The sequence below is a fragment of the Anopheles moucheti genome, chromosome 3 (assembly GCF_943734755.1).
Source record: "Anopheles moucheti chromosome 3, idAnoMoucSN_F20_07, whole genome shotgun sequence".
NCBI lineage: Eukaryota > Metazoa > Arthropoda > Insecta > Diptera > Culicidae > Anopheles > Anopheles moucheti.
In genome coordinates this window covers 71,886,011-71,908,966 of record NC_069141.1, presented here as the reverse complement: position 1 = coordinate 71,908,966, position 22,956 = coordinate 71,886,011, and the positions used below count along the sequence as shown (strand labels likewise).

The following is a 22,956-nucleotide window of genomic DNA, read 5'->3' as shown; positions in this document are numbered from 1 at the left end:
TGAGTGTGTGTGCGTGTGTTTTGGGAGTGCGCCCCTGGAGAAGGGAGATTATACAAGAATTTGTCACGTCACTTGTTTTGAGTCTGATCCTCCTGCTGTGGAAAGGTGGGACGATGAATACAAGCGAGACTACGAACTTATTCTACGTTCCATTTTTTTGTTGTTCTCCTACCGTGGACCCACTCATTCGATCGTACTGTTTTGAGGTTTTGCGAGAGTGAAGATGTTTCACAAGTTCCGGGGAGCTGTATTGGTGCCTTGGGGTGGGATCGAGAAGCATCTACATACGCCGTCAAATAGGACGTTGCGCAGCGAATAGTCGCGCATCATTTCCACTCGGACTACAATTTTTGATAACACCGCACCCCATATCCGCACCCCCCGCGCGGTGATTGATTGCGAAGCAAATGCTACACACACAGAAACACCCAGTTAGGGCAACTCACTCACATGTACGGCATGTCAAGGCGGATTTTCGAATCCGCCAACTTTCTTCCGCAAGGGTGCAGCAGCAGAGGCCAGTAGGTAGTAGTAGGTCGTCAAACTTTCTGCAAATTTTCTGCCGCTTCCAGTTGCTGTTTGCCCAAACACTTGCCCACTAACCCCAAAAGCACGCAATATATTCTATTCTGTTTTCGTTGCTGCGTGCTCTGCGCAAGATTTCACTGGGCATCCGTACGCCTTTCTGGCTTTCGTTTCACCGAGCGTAGCCGGCCAGCACACAAACGCGCGAGAAACTGCATACGTAGCACATTTAGTTTGACCGCAAGCGCTGCGCAGCGACTCGCCGCACCACTCCGATCGATGGGGGTTGGCTGCTGCTGCTTCCACTACAGCACGGCACAGCCGTCACATGCACGAATATCGTAGCCACTGCACTGAATCATAACTTTTGTGTTTTAACGATCGGTAACACTGAATGATCGCACGAATTACTGGACAGTAAAACTTCCTCCTCGTTGCACGACGCAAAATCCTTCCGAAACCCTATTGTCGGAATCTGGGGAACCGTACTTTACCACAAATTCAAAGATATTCCCCTTCGTTCGGCACTATACTATTTGCCACAGCCGTTGCCTATCTACAACACACGTCATACAGACAAAAAGGGCCGTTTCGGACGATCGCACTACCTGATGACCGTACGCTTCGGATTTGTTCACCTGTTTGATCGTAAGGGCGATACGGGTTTGTGAGAATCGATCGGGCAGGCAACTTTTGCTGGCTCCAGCCTGTTGCGCTACCTGGCACGGCACCAATACCAACGCCACCAGCGCCATAACATAAACATACATACGCACGCACGCTATGCTGGGCTCCTTTCAGGGTGTTGGTTGCCGCTGGAAAATACAGCCGTGTTATTATATCAACCTGTTGTGTGACTGGTTGATTGATTTTGAGTTACAACCGAAGGTACTATAGGGAGGAATTTGATAACATTGGCCGAATGTTTAGATAGCTATTAGCCGTAGATATCCTAAAAAAAAAATCCTACATATTATTAAGTATAATTGTTCCATTTGACAAAAGGACAAGGTGCGAACGTGAGCTAGGGTTCAAAACTGTTGTACCTTCGATCGTCGTAAATCGATAGCTCAATCGATAGTAAGCTTTTTTATTGTCCCTTGTTTTTAGGACGGAATTTGAAAAGGTGAAAGGATGTGTTTTAAGTGTCGAAATGCTTGCAATAGACATCCAGCTGCTCTGTTACACCGTATAAAATCATTTTCAAAAAAGAAATAAATTTTGACACTTTTTACATTAGTTACCAAAAATAGTGCGGTCCATTAAATAATCTTGCACAGTCTTCAAGTAATAAAATCTTTCTTGCGTTTTTAAATTTTCAGGGAAATGCACTTTTCCAACGAAAAAACTAAATAATTTCCTCTTTGATCGAAATAACGTAACGGTACGGCATTCGAGCAGTTGGCCCGGATAAAGCGAAATGCAGCGAACTCCTGCTTTCTGCTCGGGGAAAAGTTTTTCCACTCTATTTTAGTTTTAAATTACTGATGGTTCGAATAAAGTTGTTCTAAAAAAAACTGATACAGAAGTTGGATATTAATCTCCTATTTTCTAGTTTATTCAACCTTTTGTTTTGATCTACTTCATGCTAGTTCTAGTTCTCTATGGGAAATATATCAACTTTGGCCCATTTACATGCTATATTCGCTTCCTTCACGTCGTATATCATGCTTTCTCCTATAGGACATTTTCCACTTATATCGACTGTTTCGTAATTTTTCGTCATTTCAGCAGTATCTTTCGCGAGCAGTTTTTCAACACCATTCCACGCTATCATCGTGCCATTATCGGTGCAAAGTTTCTTTGGTGGTCTATAGGTACTGTATCCGAACTGGGCTGCCATCAAACTCAGCGCATTAAATATAACGTCATTGCAGGCAACACCACCTGAGATAACTAAGCTTCGTTGGGTACTGCCTGGTGGAAGTAGATTGCGCCGTTCACAGTATTCTATGGCACGTTGCGTTCGATGAAGCATGTGTCGTGTGACTCCTTTTAGGAAACAGGCACAAAACGCTTCATAGTCGGGCAGCAATGCATCAGGAGCAAGATCTTAACGGAAGAGAGAGCACATTTTTAATAAGTGTTGAAACATATGAGTTGTATGAACTCACTGAGCGTTGATTCCCGTTCGAGAATATGTCTCGTAGCTGTGTTTTTCAGGCCAGCAAAACTAAATTGGCAATCACGGTACTTTGAGAGTGGTAAGCGAAACTCGTATGCTGATGTGTTTGCTGCTGTCTGGGCCGCTACTTCAATAGCTTGTCCACCCGACATTTGAGCATATTTGGATATGTTGCGTAGCTTCAAACGGCGAGCAATTTTGTCGAGAGCTTCCCCGGGTGCATCATCTAGTGTTTCACCTAACAATCGAAACCTGGCGGTGCTTTCGACAAGTACCAGCAGCGAATGTCCACCGCTTACAAGAAGGCAAAGAAATGGGTACGGTATGGAGGAGTTCATACGTGCCATCAGAGCATGGGCTTGCATGTGGTGTATAGGAATCAAAGGTTTGTCGTATGTACGAGCAATATGTTTCGCATACCTCATACCAACTATCAAACTTAGCGGTAATCCTAAAAGAAAACAAAATTATATTAGATACGGCAACCAAGCATTAGTTCCTATTTTTGCTACTGACCTGGCCGATTAGTGACTGCGACAGCATCGATTTCGTTTGGAGATATATTGGCTAGTTGAAACGTTTTGTTAACCACGTTTTCAATATTAGCACGATGGATGTCTTGCGCTACAGGTGGAATAATTCCGCCAAACCTACCGAAGCATTGCTATGCTGTAGACACACCTCATTACTGATAGCTTAAAAATCTTACCTTAGGTGACTGCTTTGCTGTGAATGAATGTATTCTCCCAGGACTTTCCCGTTTCCGGTAACCAGGGCGGCGCCGGTATCATCACAACTTGTCTCGATTCCTAGAACTAGCGGCGAAGATTGTGCTGATAAATATCTGTAAGAAATGTACAATGTCCGAGGCTGAAATTACTAAAAAGTATTCGACAATCCGCTTACTCAACCGTAGCTAATTTTTTTTAACTTTCTTACCTTCTAGCACTTGCACTAAGCCGGGTAAATTTCGTAAAAATCATACTCATTTCGTTCGTACTGTTTTTACCGAACCAATGCGCGACCGAACCAAAACAACTCCAAACAATGACAGGCTGTATACATATGAGATAAGACTATTGAGGAAAGTATTTTAGCAGTTAAAAGGGATTTATAAATTGCAGATGCGCTAACTATCATTTGGATTACTATTCGGGGAGTCAAAGAAACAAAGAAAGATGATTATTTAAAATAAAAAAAAGTTTAATAACGAATAATTCCAGTATTCTTTGTTCATAGCCCGCCTATGTACATCTTGAAAGCAATCATTTGACAGATCACTGGCTGCGAAGCAAGCGCAAACAAAAAATAAAGAGTTGCGGAAGGGTGGGCTTATCGCAATACTTTTGCAAACTTTTCCATTAATTTTAAGCGGCTGTTGGTTATTTAAAACAGCCCATAGCAGAGTATTCCCTCCGTGTATTTGTATGTAAACGATTCTAATGGATAGTGAGGTACGTAGTCAGTATCGAAAGGAGTTTGTTGGAAACGCTAGTTTCACTGGAATGCACTTTCGATATCTTGTATCTGTGCTCGTGTTATTTTTTTCTTTTCATTTTAGCCACCATCCGGAGGACGTTTGGTCGATTTAGTCGATAACGAGTGGATTGCAGACGAATTGCCGTTCGACCACATCCAAGTGCCTTGCGATAAGCTTCCGGATCCCGAGGCAGACAATGGTGACTCACATCTGACACTAAAAGAGCAAGAGCAGAAATGGACTGATCTAGCTCTTACTTCACTGGCCCCGGACCTATCCGTTACCGAGCAAGTTAATTTCCCTGGTGTTTAGTGCAGCTGTGATTGTGCGGCGCACTATTTAGCACTATATTTCTATATAAGTGTCCCAAAGAAGAAGATAACAAAAAACAGTTAATCAAAAATCCATTACGATGAATAGACATCTACATTCCCCCACAATTTTGACGGAATTTGCCCGTACGTTCGAAGAGGAACAGGAAACCATATTTTCGAAGCTAGTAAACAGACTCACAAACAACAGCCGGCCCAGCAATGAGTCACCACTTCAGGGGGCGGTGTTGCATGAAGAACCTTCCGGAGGTGAAGGCGAAGCGGGAAGTAGAAATGTCCGGGAAGTTCAAAAAGAAATTAATCAGCCCAGTGCATTGGCAAGTAGCAATCCATCAACTAGTAGTTCATATACTGATGTTACACATGCTGCATCTATGGCTCAGTCCTCTGCTGGCGAGCGGACCACTTCCAGCGTGCTTCGTCGGTTAAGCAGTCTAATATCGCAGAAACCAAGTGTAAGTATCGGTTATTCGAATAGTGCCATTGTCGTGTTTGTCATCAATCGTTATAACAAACCGCTATTTTGTTACAGACTAAGCGAAGCTACAAGAATACAGATCTTCAAAAATTCTGGATGCCCGATTCTACCTCCATTGAGTGCTACGATTGTTCGGTAAAATTTTCAACCTTCCGCAGGAAACACCACTGTCGTCTGTGTGGTCAAATCTTCTGCACGAAATGTTGCAATCAGGTGGTAACAGGAAAGATTATCAATTGTTCAGACGATCTACGCGTGTGTAACTACTGTTCGAAAGTGGTCCTGACGTACCTTAAATCGTCTAGCATTGCCGCCGATTTAAAACCCGACTTGAAAGCGTTGCAGGATGATCTGGCTCAAAAGCTTTCTACCCTGCCACCACAGGGAGGTGGAGGAACAGAACCTAGCGGTATGGGCCCATCCGGTGGACGAAATCGTAGAAAGATATCCGTTGGTTACCAGGAGGAACGGTTTGCGGCAAGTGCAGGGTCTGGTATTTCTTCTGCCGATCGTAAATCCATTCTGCAGCAGTCAAATTCGCTGAAAACGTTGTACGATGAAATGTGCCGTTCGCTGCCACTGTACAACCGTGGGCATGAGCTTATCGATTTTCTGTTCAGCAGACAAAAGTCGTCGAACAATATGCAAGCGATCGCCATACTTAATGCGATGATCGATGCGGGATTTTTGATAGCGATATGCGAAGTGAAGAACGAAACGATCGGTGACGAAGATACAAATATTACGCACGAGAAAGTTTTGCAGCATCAAAAACAACAGCAACAGTTGAATCGTGATGGTAGCGTTGGATCGGTAGAAGATGAAGATGAAACCACTACTGTATCGATCGAATTTAGTGAAGATACGGTGTACAAGTTGGCCGTTCTTCAAGACCGTCAAGGCCAGGGATCGGGAGCGGGAGGCGTAACAGGCACGGAAGGAGCCTATCATTTGGAACTGAACTTTAAATCTAGCTCTGTGTTAATGCGCTCCGGAAACGATGATCAATCGTCTGCCGACAGTGAAGATGGTACCGGAAGTGGAATAGTTGGCAGCACCACGTTGAGTAGCATACTGCTGAAGGATTCCGTAATGGACAGTTCGTATATAATATCGACTGGGGCAAAGGCTTTGCTGAAAGCATTCTGCGAACACGAAGAGCTGCTCGTGAATCAACTGTTGCGAGCGCAGAACCTCGATCCTTCCTGGAGTAAAACGCTCATCCCAATTGTAGCTCGGGTTGCCAATACGTTGCGTCTCGATGAGGCTTACGGGACGGACGCTATGGATATACGGAACTACGTTTACTTTAAGAAAGTTCCAGGTGGCGATCGGAGCGAATCGCAGATACAGGGTGGTGTGGTCTTTTCGAAGAATGTAGCCCACAAGGAAATGTCGCAAAAGGTGGACAAACCAAAAATACTGTTGCTACAGTGCGCAATTGCATACCAGCGCGTGGAAGGCAAATTTGTCAGTTTCGATACCCTGATGCTACAGGAGCGTGACTATTTGCGCAACAAGGTGTCCAAAATTATCAGCCTAGGACCGAACATTGTGCTCGTGCACAAGAATGTGGCAGGCATAGCGCAAGATATGCTGCGTAACAACGGTATAACGCTGGTGCTGGATGTGAAACTTTGCGTGCTGGAGCGTATAGCGCGATTTCTGGATTGTGATATCATCAGTTGCATTGACTCTAATGTTGGACAACCGAAGCTGGGCGTTTGCGATCGATTCAGGATACAAACATTTTACGATGATCAAGGTAAAGCAGAAAAGCTGTTCGCAGATGAGAAAAAGAGGGGTTTATTAATTGTTTTTATATTATTTCAGGTTCTTCTAAAACATTGATGTGCCTAGAAAAGCAGCATAGTCCACGAGGATGTTGCGTTCTTTTGCGAGGAGCCAAGCGGAGTGAGCTGGCAAAAATAAAAAAGATTGCATCACTGTTGCTGCTGGCGCGCCATAATTGGCGCTTTGAACTTTCCTACCTGTGCGATGTGTACGCAATGCCACCGACTCCGCGGGCAAGCATATTCGATTCAAAGGAATCCACTCCTATGGATCCACCACCTCAAATGGGGTTGACCAAGTGTCTCGAAGATGTTTCTCAAACGCCGAAGGAACATCAGGTAACCATCAATGAGAAGGCAGTTCAGAAAGAGCAAACGGCAAAAATCGTTCGTATGACGGCAGAGAACTCTGCGAATCGAGAGAATGTTGGAGACTGGACGGATCCTTTACGATCGGGAGCGCTGGGCCCATCCTCGGAGGACGGTGTCGGCCAGTACGGAGATGAAGATGACACATCGTTTGAACTAGCAGCAGAAACCCCGAACGATAACAGATTTCGGTCCGCACTCAGCTCGACCATTTTGTCCATCAGTCCGTTCGTGGCATTTCCGCTGCCGTACCTTGAGACGGACGGTGGCCGCAAATGTGCCTTACGGTGTTACTTTCCCGAGGAACTTTACTTCTCGAAGCAGTGGAGCAATGGAGGCACATTGGGTCTTGTGGGGGAAAAAAATTCTGCTACATTGATCGATAATTCTGCCGGAGCGGGAGCCAGCGCATCAACGGAGGAGGAAGAAAAGCAACTCCTACCGGTGCATCCGTTTGTGACGCATAAAATAACGACCTCCGTGGAAAGCAAGGAGATGCAAACGATACTTGCCAGCTTCCGGGCCTGTGGTGGACGGTATCCGAAAATTTCAATGAGTGAGTTCTATTTCATTTTGTTGAATATAGTCATCATTATTTTTCAATACTTTCAATACCAATATACTCTTATCTTATCGTTGTAGTGAAGAAGACATCATCTCGCAAACGGCGCCTCACCACGATGGCCCAACGATCACTCGAAGAGTACGTGTACCGTGATGCGTTGGACATCGAAAATCATCAACGTTTGCCGGTGCTGTTCTGTAGCTTCAACTATAATGAAAACGTTCCTTCCACGTTCTGTGCTCAACCTTCCTATCTGGATATGCAATTTTATGGACAAAACGACATCATGCTTGGATTGTTCCTCGAACATTATTGCTTTCGAAGTTCTTACATTTGCAAATCGTGCAATCTTCCGATGATGGATCATGTTCGCCGTTACGTCCACTCTGGTGGTTGCATTCAGGTGAAACTGGTCGAAGATGTGACCAAGATGGACACCGGTACGATACTGATATCGTCAAAGTGTACAATCTGTAATGAGTACTCGAAACCGGTCCCAATGTCGCAAGATACGTGGTGCTATTCGTTTGCTAAATTTCTCGAACTACGTTTCCATGGTCATGCCTATAAGAAACGCAACTGTGAAGGAATCACGGATCAAGCAGACAGTAGCGATGGAGGCATGGTATGTCGACATTCGTTGCATCGCGACTTTGAGCAAAACTTTTCCTACAAAGGTATCGTGGCCAGCTTCCGCTACACAGCGATCGATGTGTGGGAAATAGTGCTACCGGCAATGTCTATCTCGATGGTTTTACCAGCTATCGGTTGCAACCAACGCATCATTACCGATCAACGCACGGATGAGATGAAAACGCTCGCAGTTATGGGGTATGATGTGTTTGTAAAAATATTGGAAAAGCTTGCCGAGCTGTCAGTCGACACAGACACATTCGGAAAGCTTAAGAAGAAAGCCAATCAGGATCAGGTAGCTTTCAAGCAGCGTATTGAAAAGGTGCAGAAACTGCTTACTGAGGATGTGCTTTCGATTGAGCTAATCGACGACGCAATTGTGACATTGAAACACACGCTGGCAGAAGCAATAGAAGAATGGGAACCAAAGCTGCACGATATAATAACTCAGGCAAAGAGTGCGCAAACTTCCAAGTCTACAACGGCAGTGGACACTGGCAGTAACAACACAGGAGGAACGATCGACAGTGGAACGATTGCTACCGAAGAACTGGATATGTCTCATTCTGGTGAATTCCAGCCGACTTTAGAATCTTCTAGCGAAGTGGTGGAACCAGAACCGAACGAAAGCACCTCGTCTGGAGTCGAACATCGTGGTAAACTCGAGCAAGATTCACTTACTGCGGATCCCGAGGAGGACAAGGTGGTGAGCAGCACAAGCGAGGAGAAGCAACCGATGAGGGAGAGTTTAAATGAAAAGAAAACGGTTAAAACTATACTGAGCCAGCTGCTCTCGACGAACGATTATTCGCACATTTTAAGCTCTCCATTACCGTCGCATGAACATCATTGTTTGAAAGCGGGCCTGTTTCCGATCGTTGTAAGCGAGCACGATCTGGGTTCGTGCATTGCTTACAGTCTGATGTCGCAAGAGTATCGCAAAATGCTTGACAGTATGCATAGCGGCGGTAGTGGTGGCATAATTACGATAGGAGCTGTGGAAAACAGTCCTAATATGAAGCGTAAATCCACTTCGGTCAGGTAAGAATGATAAGCTTTTGGTAAATCAATTGTAATGTTCAAAACATAATATAATTCCAGCTCAACTACTGATACCGATGACTCACCTGCTACAGTACATGCTAAAAACGAGCAAGATAAAAAGCATAAAAATGCCGCCCATAGTGAAATCCATTTTCAGGTACAAACAAGTTGGCGTTGAGCGTAAACAGCTTAATATGAATATAACTCTTTCGCTATTTTTTCAAATAGGACGCCAACTGTAACTTTGTGTGTCGAATCTACTTTGCAAAAGAATTCGATATGTTACGCTGTCAGATTCTAAAACATCCACCATCAGCGGGAACAACACATCGTGCCTGCGGTACGGCGGGAAATACATCCAGCGTAAATACTACGGGAATAGTTGGAGCTAGTGGTGGTAATGGAGGCAACACAACCGGGACGGACTCGATCGAAACGGCCCAAGACACGACGGAAACTGTGCGCAAAACGTTTGCACGATCACTGAGCAAAAGCGTTCGCTGGGAGGCTCGTGGTGGGAAGAGTGGCTCTAAGTTCAGCAAAACAGTTGACGATCGTTTTGTGTTGAAAGAGATGTCACGCACGGATTTAACAATATTCGAAAATTTTGCCCCAAACTATTTCGAGTACTTACAGCGATGCATGAAGCTGAAACACATAACGCTGCTGGCGAAGATTTTCGGCGTGTTCAAAATTACGATCAAACGAAAAGAGTATGTAATAACCGTTTGTTATGGATATCAAAAATGCTGTAACTTGTTTTTTTCGCTCTCTTTCGCACCTCAATAGCAATACAACGGTGGAAAGCGCCGTGCTGGTTATGGAGAATCTGTTCTGTGGCAAAGAAATCAACGAAAAGTATGACTTGAAAGGGTCGGATCGTAATCGTCTGGTCGATCCCAATCGGCAAACTGGCACAGAACGAGTGTTGATGGATGAAAACTTCATTCAAAGTATGTGCTCGTACAAGAATATTAGCTGTTGTTAATGGGCAATTGGAACTAAGATCGATATCATTTCAATTGCAGTGTCCTGGACGAATCCGCTGTACATTTTGTCTCACAGCAAAACGGTACTGAAAGAGGCAATCACTCGAGATGCCTGCTTTTTGGAGCGCAACGAAGTGATGGATTACTCCTTGTTGGTCGGATTGGAAAGTACAGAGAAGAATCTCGTTATCGGAATAATCGGTAAGGTATACTCCGTCGCTTGCGACTAGTGTTGGGTCGTGTGTGATGAAGCTACCTGAATCATTGAGCGAAAAAGCTTAAACAAGTTTGAGCGCTTTCCTTGTTGAACGTGAGCGATTCGCTCAGGTCAATCAAACGAGCTACTCGACCCAATACTACCATGCCATTAACAGCGGCTTTAGACTAATGTTGACGCCCCATTTTTCCATCCCCTAGATTACATACGAACGTACACTTTGGACAAAAAGATTGAATCGGTGATCAAACAATCCGGACTTATGGGCGGCCATGGAAAATTACCCACCGTGATTTCTCCTAAAATGTACAAAAACCGCTTCATTGTTGCGATGGAAAGGTAAGTTCACCAAAAATTTGTATTTCTATTGTTCTCGTCCTATGCGAAAAAAACTGATTTCCTTTTCGGTAACCTTTTTTTTAAAGATACTTTTTATGCGTGCCGGATCGTTGGGAAGGATTGGGAAAAAAATAAACACAGGTACTAAAATGGTATTAAGGACAAAAAAAGATAAAAACAAAACTAACAAATTAGCTTCTCATCCGAAAAAGAGAATTTTTTAACATCTTATCTTGATTTTAGATTCGGCTTGTTTTGTATTTTAGTGAACATAAAACGTTTTATTTTAAATGGAAAACATGTCTCAGGGAAAATCCGACCAAATAATGGGTAAAAGAGTCGAACAAAACCAACCTACCCTCTCCTTTGGGCGCTGGAATGAATTGATACAAAGTGTCGTACAAATACAGACTGACGGATAGAATTTCGCTTAGTAGAAATGTGAATCGTAAATAGTGGCCGGTTCAGCCCAACGGGTAGTTCGCTGTTTCGCCGGTGCATTCAGCACGACGAACGATTGCGTACCCTGTTTCACCTTCTCGCCCGGCTTCTTGTGTGCATAGTGCGGCGCCTGATACGTTGCTTTCCGATAGGAAGGATTTGCCTCTATTATCTTCGTGCGATTGCGCACACTGTGATCGCCCTTTCGGTGTAGATCTTTGTAGAAAATGATCGGTTCGTTCTCACGCTGAATGGCAATGATCGGGGATTTGGCGCGACGTCCATGCTTCGCTATCCGCACGGGCAGGTGAAGCGGTGCGGCCGTTGCTTGCCCATGTTTGGGATCCTTTGCGTTAGCGCCACCGGTGGCGGCCCCAGTCTTGCCATCGTTCGTGGCAGTAGTGGAGCTGTTTCCACCACCTACACTTTCCACCCGCACGACCGGCACGGGTTGGATCGGTTGCGTCGGGTCCGTAGTAAGCTTGCTGTCCTCGAGTATCTTCTGTGCCAGCAGACTGCCGCGTTCTTTCGGCGGTGAACGTTTCTTGATCATTAGCTCCCGTTGCGCTTTCCGATATTCGGGCTGCGAGATGAACTTGTCTATCACGTCCGGTTTCGAACTGTCGGTGGGAGCGGCATGAACGTTATACTTGATGGGCGACGGTGTGCGCCGATGCAGCCGTCTCTGGGGCGGTTTCTCGTACACATCCTCCAGGTTGATGCTGCACACGGGTTTCTTTACCAACGGTCTCGTGCGGGGATAATCGACGTAAGAGCAGCTGTACGTGTGAAAAAAGAACTTAAGTATCATGCTTTCAAAAGCGAATGCTCCGATAAACCTACCGATACATCGGCGTATAGTCCATGTCGCCCTGCATGGCGAGAAAATTGTCCTTCGGTTTGGCCTTCTCCGGTTTGCAGGTGATGTGGGGATTCCGGAAGCTGTAACTATATTCCGGCTCCCGTCCAAGAAAATCGCCCTTAAGCGACAGATTGTCCTTGCGCACGACGCACTGCGAACGCCACTGATCGCTGGCACCACCGGTCGGCAGCTCTCGGTAGCTTTCCTTGTACTCCGGCCGGAACTCGATCGTGCCGTGCAGGCTCAGGTTGTCAAACTTACGTATCGGGGCACTCTTGGTGAAATGGTCGTAGTATTTGTAGCACTCCTTGTACTCGGACGGTGCCTCACGAAAGTTCCCGGTGAACGCGATATTGTTCAGCTGCGGCGTCGACCGTGACTTGTCCCCCGCCAGCGGCAGCCCAAACTGGCTTTTGTACTCCGGCTCGAACGTCGCCTCGCCGGTCAGTCTTAGATTGCTGCGCGTTAGCTGCTGCTTGTTGTGCAGCTTCGAATCGGACGCGCTCAAATCATCGCGCATCTCCTTTTCCTTGCGTTTGCTTCGATTGCGGTACCGGTGGTCCATGCTTTCGGGCAGGAAATCGTACGGCAGAAAGGAGGATTTATACTCGGAAGACGCATTGGCCAGCCCGGCACCGCGCAAACCACCGTCCGGTAGCTTGAAGCTTTCCTCCGGTCTCACGGCGGGTGGTTTCGATCTGGAAAGGAAGAGAACTTCACTTGAGCAGTGCTTATCGCGATGCATTCCCATCACCAGACATACTTGGTGATCGTGTCCTGCGAATAGCTGACAAATTTGGAATGATTTTCCGACAATCCCTTCATCGTGCCCGGTTCAATGTGCAAGGAAGTGCTACGTCTCAACGGTATTGCCCGTTCGTAGGCCGCTCGACGCTGGAATCGGTCCGCGTACTCTGTAACTTGCGACTTGTTGACTGCCGAAGGTAGCGAAGGCTCGGATTTGTTGTACAGCGAGAAGTTACTGCCCAGATGTTCTGTAACGATGCAATTGAATTTTAAATTCGCAGCTTCGTGCTAGCATTTGAAGCGTGTTCCACGTACTAGCGTGATTTTGTGAGAACTTTCGTTTCCGGGAGTTGTTGAGTTCGTCGACAGTGATGTACTCGTGCGGATGCACGGATGTTCGTTCCTGTGTGTACCACCAGCTTCCTGTTCCTGTAAGTTGTGGATTTTGTTAAACGTTTCACATAACTTGAGAAATTAAAATGGCAAGTTTTGGAGGGAAAAATGGAGTAAAATGTAAATAAACATACTGTGTCTTAACAGAGGTATATCCGGCTCCGACACGAACACATTCCAGTCCAAATAGTCACCACCGTAGGGCCTGCAAAAAGGAGGAAAAATCTAAATTCAAACACTGTCGCTATGCGTTATCGATATGAAATCTATGCTTTCCTTCAAACTCCATTACCGTGCACACAATTCACCCGCTGGTTCTTACTATCGAGGGCACAGTTCCTCACTTAATCTGCTGATAAATTTGACCTTTTTCGTGCACAAGAAACTTTCTACCAACCGGACTTCGAATGTGATAACATATCGATGCACACAACTAGCGCACAGCGTGATGGAAGAAGAAAGAACAACCCCGTCCCTTAAGGGACGAACGGGGATTTTCCAAACAAACAATCATTCGTTGCGTTCCTGTGCATTGATCCAAATAAACGTATCGGTTTCGATCGCTAAGCAACAGTGCCATTATTTACCGCAAGCACCGTTGGCAAGGACGGTTTCGGTTTCTCTATTGAAAAATGCACGAAAATTGTGGGCAATCATGCCCCGAAGCGCTTTTTTTTTGGGGGTGGTATTTTGTTTGCAAATGGTGGTGTACGGCAAGCACAAAAGCTAACCCACATTCATGGGTGGATCATGCGGTAAAGCTGAGGAAACAATTTGTTAGAGGATCGTTGATTGAATATGGCGAATTAGAGCGGGGAATTGTTTGTCATTGCGAGTTGCATTTTAAATGTAACCTTTTCCTTTCGAAGTAAATTTATCGTAATCATTCTACTGATAGGTTTAATAACACGAAGTTGTTTGCTAATGTTGGATAGTTAGACCATCTTCTTTATCGGCACAACAACCTCAAGAGGTCTAGAAGAGGAACCTCAAGCAAAATGACCTAGAATTTGTGGCTTTTTTTGACTTTATTTACCCATAACTGGATAGTCTCTAGGGCCCTACGATAGTGGCGACTCATCCCGTAAAGTCCTTTTAGGTCGTCCACATGGACAGAGGAGGTGTGGTAGGCCTAAACTGAGATGGAGTAATGGCGTTGATGCGTTCTCAAAAAAGGCCACGACTATGGGTTGACAGTTTAAAGGAACCGCGTTTAAAGGAACTGTTGTTGGTGGCGTCTGATAACTTAATGAGTGTCAGTCCTGCGTGCAGGATTTTTTCGTCGTGTAAAGACCGACACCGCTACTAAATGCACCTCTGAGGCGCCTGGTTAGACAATAAATTCCATAAAATCCCCAAAGTATCTAATACCTCTTAGGGGGGCGGGTTCGGAAGTTCTCGATTGCCATGTTAGCTCTACTACGCAACTGAAGAGTTATAAACCTAATTAACTCGGCAATTAATTCTACGGACTCGCTATTAAACCAGTTTATCTTCGAAAAAGAACGCAAAAGAGTTGGAGCTTTGGACGCTTTGCTTCTGTTGGTAATTCAGTGAACATTGTGTGGAATATATCAACTTAACCAAATCTAACAACTGGCTTTCGGGTAATAAGATCCTGCTAAGGCTGGCCGAGGCTCACATCTAAGCAGAAGTGTCAATGGATTTATTGCCTCTTTAGAGAACATCTTAGGGGAAGTTACAACAACAGGTGAATTGTGCATTCTCTACCTGTACGTTGTACTTCAAGATGGATACTCTACAGCATGGGTCCCTAAACAACGACCCTCGAGAGAGAATATGAAATTGAGTTATTCAAATAAATTTGTAATATTTGCTAACTGTTTATCTATTAATTACTGGTTTAGTTCATTAAGTAGAAAGGCATACATTTTGGACAGTATAAATGGCCCCCAAGTAATGCTGAGTAATGTTGACCCCCAGCTACAAGGACCTGAAATGTTTGGTGATTCTTGCTCATAAACTCTAGAATGTCTCACACTGCAAACATTCTCAGACATTTCAATCTTTCATTCGTGATTTTGCGCAGGGGCGGTTTGGGGGTGTTCAAGCATCCCAAAATTAGCAGACTTGTTAAAGTTGTTGTGCCACTAAATAGGATTCGTGAATTTCTCCTGAGCTTTATATAATTCTGCTTGATATCTCCAAGTCCAGTGGTGGATGAATCAAACTGGAGCTCCGGGACGAAATGGTAGCTGGAGCCCCTCATTTTCAAAACGTCTTAAAGGAAGGCAAGTGCGTGGGGAAGCGAGGAGGTGGCGTGCTCACGAACAAATAGGACTTCGGGATCCCTATTATGATAAGCTTTTTCCCTTGAACACTTGAGTAAGTTTTAACTGGATAAGTGGAGGTGGGGAGTTGTTGGGAGACGGGAAAGAGGAAAGTCCTTGGGAAGCCTTTTGTGCCAATTTTTGGGACCCCTTCCATCATGCGGAGAGGGTAAAAGTGTTGCCATCTGGGTCCTTTACTATAGCAATTCATATATTTCTCACTACATAACAGCTTTCTCCGGGGCCCACAGAGAATGAGGCTCTAGGCGATTGCTTACTCTTCGCGCCGTTAGATCCGCCACCGAGTAAATCGTATAATTCAAAGAAAATGATGTCTTATTGTACGCTTGTTTGCTAACTACAGTAAACAACAGTTCAATGAATGATGTCCTTAGGATCTCCATTTCACTGGGACCTACATCAAGCTACTACGTCATGCGATCGCTTCAGCATTAAGGATTAAGACAGACTAGACGAGTGAAGCCAAACGATATCGATGATCTTCAACGCTTTATAGGGAAGATATTTTATTTTATTCCAATTGCAGTAACTGGATATCAGTAGTATGTAATGGAGTATATTAGTGTTGATTCTTTTGAAAAGAGTCATATGAATCTTTCGTGAAGAGTTATTCAAATCAGGAATCGACTCTGAAAAGCTTTATAAATTCTCAGAGCATGACGCTTGGATACATAAAGCTTACATGGTAGTTGGGTCCGTTTTATGCAACTGATGGCTGAGGGACGACCGACAGTCTTCATGACTCTTTGAAATAAAGATTTAGATTCATGAATCTGAATGAGATTCACCCATGACTAGAGTATACTAAACAGTGTATCTGTTTCGTAACCTCTTTATTTAACATGTTTTACAACACTGATCCCTATCTTAACAAATTGAAATCGATTTAACATGTTCAAACTTTCTCCTGTTAAATATTTCATCATTTGCGTCATGCAAAAAGTACTCGACCTTTAAACTTTTCATTGCACTCTGGAAAAAAAGCTCTGTTTGGTCGATTTGGCATTACTCCTCCTCGTTTCCGTTTACTTTCATCTCTGGCAGCACACCACGACCTGGTCCAATGGTCCAATTAGGTAGCGGAAATGTTACTTACACGATTGACCCACTTAAGAGCCACAAATGAAAGTTGCAAAAATTGCACCGCCAATTTAGTGTGCCCTTCAGGTTTGACGCGTTGCCGTAGTATGCAAGTAGCGGGTTAGTTGAATAAAATTGTTGCAGGAAATGGATGTTTTTACAACCATTTAGAGGGAGGGGGGGGGGGGGGGGGGGCGTGCAGCAATGATGGAAAGCTGTTGGTCTGGTGGTAGAAAGAAGCTTAAGCTTACCTTGCCGCCAGTCCCGGGTGTCGTTGCTTTAAGCGCACCATTATGAGTTTGATGTAGATGCGGACGTTGGAACTGAGCACTAAATTAGATTCTTAATATCAAACATTCACAGCCAGCAGCAGACCTTGCGGGCCCCTTTCTTTAGCAAGGTGAGGGAGGCACCGACACTACCAGCACTATTTTTATCCACCAACATTTCTATTTCCATCAACCTTTTTTTCTGCATGGGACTCGCGGAAATGTCACGCGGCGGTACCTTAGCGCATATTCATTCCGCCAGTTATCACCATTAATATTTTATCATACGATGAAAATTGCATAGCCTTTTGCCTCATTAGGCTGCTGCAAGTTTGTGCGTGCGTTACACAAATTATCGACGTTTTACACGGCCACCGGACATTAAATGGTTCGATTTATCGCTCGACATAACGATATCGCGAAGCATTTTGCCGAATCGTTACCGCCATGCTTGTGGATTGATAACTCAATTGAACTTTTTTTTTCAAAGGCGTAAGACAAACAACACCGTACAACGCCGCGCAGAGCCGCGGTATCGACGTTACAACGACGAAACGACAAACTACCGGACCGTTTATCACTTCATTTGAACACACCGTTGGTGGTGGTGCCGAGCGCCAGAATCACGACACGACAACGCGCCAAAAGGTATGTACTATGGTCCCTTCTCACGCAGCACTACTAGCGGTGGAGTCCCGTGTTGGACACATCCTTCGCGTTGGCCCGCTCAAGCGGTACTAAATCTAGACCTTCGCCAGTCAGCCGACACACGTGCTATGTGGTCGCTAAAAATAATTTTTACCCGTCCAGAAGGGTCCAGCTCTCCACAGGGGGCTGGGGACTGCTTTGGGGCCGAGACCCACCCGTAGCCCACACTCATTTCGCGTTTATAGCCATCGGATTTCCTTCGGTTGTGCCGCCGGCCAGGACGCTTTGACGACCCACTCACTCACCAGGTGAATCGTGTGCCTGTGGGGAAAGGGAAGGAAAAGTCACGCCTTGACCCTACCATCTCAAGGCAATCCAACGGTGCGCCAACTAATCGTTATTATTTTCCGTAACTCTCGCGACTCATGAAGCTTTTTTGATGTGCGAAGGGGGAGGATGAAGAGGAGGAGCTTTCGTTGAGGTGGGGGACTCCCAGTTACATTGACTGAGCTGTTGGAGGAGTCACAAACTGTTGGACAAAATATTTCCCGTGTCCCGAATCCAGTGTGAATTGATTTGTTGATAGTTTTATGCTTCGGTGGGCGCTGTTAAACACCACATCATGTAGATGCGTATCGGTTTGGAATTGATCATAAAAAGACATTTATTGCTGATTCACAATGTGAGCGTTTTAAATGCAACAGTTACAAAACGATTTACGATTTAACGAATTTGGGCGAATAAATGGTTCGAAGCCATAATTTAGCACCTGATATGCATTGTACGCGAGGCCCTCCATGGTCATTTTTCTTTGACCAGGCACGAATTATCGACGAAGGACCTGTTCGGCAAACATCGTACAGTCGGGCGTGCGAACAAGTAACAGGACGTCGTGCGACGGGGAACTCTCCCTCGCATATCCTGCTGGGCACAAACATAACGGATGCGGTGTGTGTGTGTGTGAGGCGGTGGATGTGGTAATAATGTAGCACCGCTGTAAAATCAGTTCAAGGCTGTCCCAGCAACAGTTCGTTGGTCCGGGTCTCATCGGGTGTGGACCTCCTCGGGCTTGAGGGTTTTACACTGGTAATGTGCTCCATTAGGGTGGGAAACATACGGTTTAACGAAAAAAGAAAAAAAAAACACACACATGGGGACGTTGGTTGGTAGCGACCGGTCACGGTCGCTCTGAGCGATGGAATGGTTCGTCGCAATCTGTAAAGTAATCTAGTTAAGTGATCCTTACTGGAGGGGTACTAAGGTCAAGCTGGAATATTGTAAAATCCTCCATCTGGGTGGAGCGTTTCGTTACGGAACGTTTTACGATCAACCAATTAATTCAACCCGTTTATTAATTAATTAGTTGCGGAAGTCCATGATGAATGGGAATTTAGTATGAGTTGCAACAAACCAATCCGCATTCGTTTTGGTAATAAAGTGTTGTAAAGTGACGGTGTTTACTAACTGCGGTGCAGATTGCGCTTCGTGATAGTAAAACACATTTTGTTCTGCATATCAGGAAACAGGATCAATCAAACGAACTGTTCGGCACTATTGGAGCAGCAAAACTGAAAAGAAACTTCCAATTTAATAATTAGGCATCAGGAGTCTCTCAATATTGGTTCATGGTTTTTGTTTGTTTGTCTGACAAAAATTGTGCTATCTGCCGTCTGAAGATATTGTTCGTTTGTAGTTCGCTGAGCTCAATGCCAATGGTTTGCGAGGCCAAAAACCAATATGGCAGAATTTTGGCGTGCAATCTAGCATAATAAAACGTAATCAAAGATTTCAAACAACGGCCCACATTTTTGGCACGCACCAATTGTGATGCGATGCCGACTGTACATGGCCTTCATTTAAGCTGATGGATTGTTTGTGGTAAAACTGCAGTCCAAAATTCCATTTTTTGTAATGCATAGTGTTGTTTTATTAATATATTTATGGTAAAACCCAAGGCCTTAAGAATGAACTGATGTCGAAAGCATCAGCAAGTATAATCATTAGGTGCAGGGCCACGAGAGTTGACAAAATATGCTGACAAATTTGTTAAGTGACAAAATCAGCATATCAACTGCGAAAAATCATTATACTGTTGTCGCGCACATAATTGTTTTCAGATTTCCGATACCAGAAGAGCATGTTTTTCAAGAGGTGACACCTGCAGCGTGGAACAAATTTGCTCATCACTATTGCATTTCATACTATCAATCCCGTGAGAGCAATCGCTAGTGTAAGGAAGATCGATAAAACGGAAAGCATCCTTAATCTCTCGCTCATGATCCTATCGACGAAAACATTTAAAGCAAATCCTAAATACCGGTTTGAAATACTATACAGATAATATATCGTTCGGTAATACAACGTGAAAGAAAGAACAGAAAGGACACACTTAAGTAAACATAGTAACATTTCACTCTAAAATTTACATATTTATTTGCATTTCAATATTGAGTGCTGCTCAGCAAATAAGCTAGCGCAACAAATGCCTTAACGTCTTCTGTCTTTATTACGTCGATAGGATCGAGGTGATCGCGATCGTGAGCGTGACCGGGAGCGTGAGTACGACCGCGAACCGGACCGTCCATGCCGACGGGACGCGCTCGAGCGTTTTGTGTCGGACCGTCCGTGACTAGCCGATGAGGCGGTCGATTTCGATGATGAACGTTGATCACTCGAACGGCGTCGGCGATCAACACCGGGAGACTTTGAGCGGGAGTTTGATCGTGAACGGTGACGATGAGCAGCTTGTTTGTGGTTGGAGGAGGCGTTAGTTGTTTTAGGAGCCGGTTTGGCAGCAATCTCCTCATCGGATCCCCATAGATCGTACTTGGAAAGGTCGTCATTGCCCTCATCCTCATCGTCTTCCTCTTCGTCATCGTTTTCGTTGCTTTTGTCGGATGACTCGTCATCAGCTTGTTTACGTTTCTGCGGCTCTCTACGGGCAACCTTTCTTTGCTCAACCTCCTCCTCGGAATCCGTACTACGGCGCCTTTGTGCTGGACGATTGTTGCCTTGTTCCTTCGGTTTCCCCTTTGATTTCTTTCGCCGTCCAAACTCATCGTACTCATCGTCCGATTCAACGCGATCCTTGTATTCGACCACACCACGATCATTGTATCCTCCTCCGTATCCTGGGAAAAAAATAGACATGCTGTTTACCACCTGAAGAAAGAAGGTATACTCCGCGGTATTTAATTGTGTACCACCTACCGGTTCGCTCTTCCACGTCGCAAAATCGTGGAGCGCTGCAGATGTTGCATGTGTGCCGTCGAGCCCAATTCACGTTAGCGCATTTATTGCATTGCCAGTCTTCGGCGCTGAACAGTCCGCGCGATTTCTCAGCAGCCGCCTTGCCAATCTCTGTGCCAACTTTCTTTTTCCCTCCAGCGCTACTGCTGCCGCCACCGTCCGAGTCGCTAGCCGTAGACCCATTTTTGGAACCACTGTTCGGGCGCTCCTTACCGCACCGATTACACTGGTTACGCCGGGCAAAATTTAGGTTCTTACAACTAATGGGCGGTGAGCGTCACGGTGCGAATTGCGCGTTACCACGCCGTGTGTTTTGTGGCGCAAGCCATACCATAGGAAGGATGCATGGAGGAAGCCAAAAACGTTAGATCCCAAATCTACTCTTCAAATCTGGTTGGTTAATAAATTGCCAGCGGGGTTTTGCTTACTCGGGCTCCGGACAAGTCCAATCGCCGTTCTTGTTATTGGATGGTCGCTTTCCATCGGTTTCGGATTTGACGAATCCGGCACTGTTCATTGCATTTACCTTTGCTGCCACCCGAGCGAAAAGGATGCTCGCCTTAGTTTACCGTTCCCAATCCAATCGTCCAGACTTTGTTACAATACATTTAATAGAAATATTTATTGAACAACTCTCTTTCGCAGTTAATTGTAAACAATTTATGTTATTTTCACCAGCACTCGGGGCTAAAATCGAACCTCACTATTGTTTTTTTGCACTTCTGTGTGTCAAAATCTGTCAACAATCGAATGACGCCAAAATGTCAGAGACTCAGGGGTAGGCAACTCGTACATATTATGTGCTGCTTGATCAAAATTTGACATTTTCTGAATTTTAATTACAATCAGGTTTTAAAAGTTTGTAAATTTCTGATTCATTATAACTAGATTTCTATTTAAGTATTTAATGGTATTTAATGTTTCTGTATGGTCATCATCAGACAATGAAACTAAACGAATGCATTCAAACTTATTATTTTAATCATTTCCGAATGTAAATATTTTTCAAATAATACATTTTTCTTTATCGTTTATTTTCGGTTTTTGATCATCTAGATGAGAATATATATTATTTTAAGAGGAATGTTTATTTATGTACAATGGAACTGTATTGTTACGTGTTGTCAATCCCTGGCCTGGCTGGTATAAAAATTTGAACAGAAATTAGACGAGTTCAAAATGCATCACACGATAATTGCTCACCGTGGTGGCTGCAACATATGCAATATTGACTCCTTTATTAATATAACACTCATGTAATAATATGTGATCTTGTGATAACATACTCAACAGTTTTTATGCGATATTACGTAACGAATCATTTTTACTTTCGTCTACAATGATAAACACGCTGTACGTATCATTGCAGTACATGAACAGAGTATTTTGAAAGTGCCTAGGCTGTTTGTTCGGAGGGAAACCCAGTTAAAAGACATAGTTGCCAGAAGATTTTCCAGAGAGTCTTGGAAGTTTTAGTGGAGGACAAGTTATTCTGCCTCTAGTGCTTGCAAGATTTCACTTACAGCGAAGATCACAAGACAAGACCGAGACTTATGGTGCTTAAAAAGAAAATTAGTTAGTGTAGTTAATCAATTCGAAGATCCTAAGTCCGCATCTGATCCGTATCTGTTGTTTTGCCGGATTTTCCAAGGCAACGAAGGTATTCCCAAACGAGGATACTTTCTTGATGGCCTTTCTTGAAGAAGACCTCTTTAAATGTTGAAAACGTGATAGATCTACTTTTGACAGCTTTAATATTTAAACACATCTGATATATGCAGAAACATTTGCCTTTTATGTATTTACAGTGACTAACACGAGTTCTGATGATTATTATAGCCTTCTTGCTTACCCAATTATTCTCAACATTCTCCCTGATACCATATCGCAACAAATTGCTGTTGAGCAATGTGTTAATCCGTAACGACTGGATTCATTTTAACAATCACCAAACATTACTTGTTTGATTATCGTTTCGCTAGCTCAAGCACAGCGCTTTAGAAGTTTCGGAAAATTATTAGCAACTTTACGTTGACAATCAACTTTTACCGGGCGTGATGTTATCT

At 44.5% G+C, this 22,956-nt stretch overlaps 5 protein-coding genes across 5 annotated transcripts; 2 read left to right on the top strand and 3 right to left on the bottom strand.

Annotated features, from left to right (window-relative positions):
- Positions 1-2,118: 2,118 nt before the first annotated feature.
- LOC128304359 (probable tRNA N6-adenosine threonylcarbamoyltransferase, mitochondrial) lies at positions 2,119-3,649 on the bottom strand. Its single transcript, XM_053041541.1, has 5 exons — positions 3,590-3,649; positions 3,360-3,494; positions 3,167-3,300; positions 2,640-3,101; positions 2,119-2,577 (listed from the first exon to the last, which is right to left on the bottom strand). Exons 1-5 carry the CDS (start codon positions 3,637-3,639, stop codon positions 2,120-2,122), a joined length of 1,239 nt encoding a protein of 412 aa, XP_052897501.1. The 5' UTR covers positions 3,640-3,649; the 3' UTR covers position 2,119.
- Positions 3,650-4,017: 368 nt separating this feature from the next.
- On the top strand, positions 4,018-4,559 carry LOC128303741 (anaphase-promoting complex subunit 13). The gene is made up of 2 exons (XM_053040798.1): positions 4,018-4,104; positions 4,212-4,559. Exons 1-2 carry the CDS (start codon positions 4,093-4,095, stop codon positions 4,440-4,442), a joined length of 243 nt encoding a protein of 80 aa, XP_052896758.1. The 5' UTR covers positions 4,018-4,092; the 3' UTR covers positions 4,443-4,559.
- Positions 4,413-11,053, top strand: LOC128303740 (putative 1-phosphatidylinositol 3-phosphate 5-kinase). Its single transcript, XM_053040797.1, has 10 exons — positions 4,413-4,917; positions 4,995-6,705; positions 6,774-7,658; positions 7,745-9,341; positions 9,402-9,501; positions 9,573-10,057; positions 10,134-10,297; positions 10,373-10,534; positions 10,751-10,889; positions 10,976-11,053. The coding sequence occupies exons 1-10, from the start codon at positions 4,543-4,545 to the stop codon at positions 11,022-11,024; spliced, it is 5,667 nt and encodes a 1,888-aa protein (XP_052896757.1). The 5' UTR covers positions 4,413-4,542; the 3' UTR covers positions 11,025-11,053.
- Positions 11,054-11,319: 266 nt separating this feature from the next.
- Positions 11,320-17,016, bottom strand: LOC128304538 (uncharacterized). The gene is made up of 6 exons (XM_053041732.1): positions 16,976-17,016; positions 13,467-13,537; positions 13,255-13,368; positions 12,956-13,187; positions 12,174-12,890; positions 11,320-12,109 (listed from the first exon to the last, which is right to left on the bottom strand). Exons 1-6 carry the CDS (start codon positions 17,014-17,016, stop codon positions 11,320-11,322), a joined length of 1,965 nt encoding a protein of 654 aa, XP_052897692.1.
- Positions 17,017-20,049: 3,033 nt separating this feature from the next.
- Positions 20,050-21,597, bottom strand: LOC128303717 (zinc finger Ran-binding domain-containing protein 2). Its single transcript, XM_053040768.1, has 3 exons — positions 21,319-21,597; positions 20,852-21,150; positions 20,050-20,772 (listed from the first exon to the last, which is right to left on the bottom strand). Exons 1-3 carry the CDS (start codon positions 21,405-21,407, stop codon positions 20,129-20,131), a joined length of 1,032 nt encoding a protein of 343 aa, XP_052896728.1. The 5' UTR covers positions 21,408-21,597; the 3' UTR covers positions 20,050-20,128.
- Positions 21,598-22,956: the final 1,359 nt, after the last annotated feature.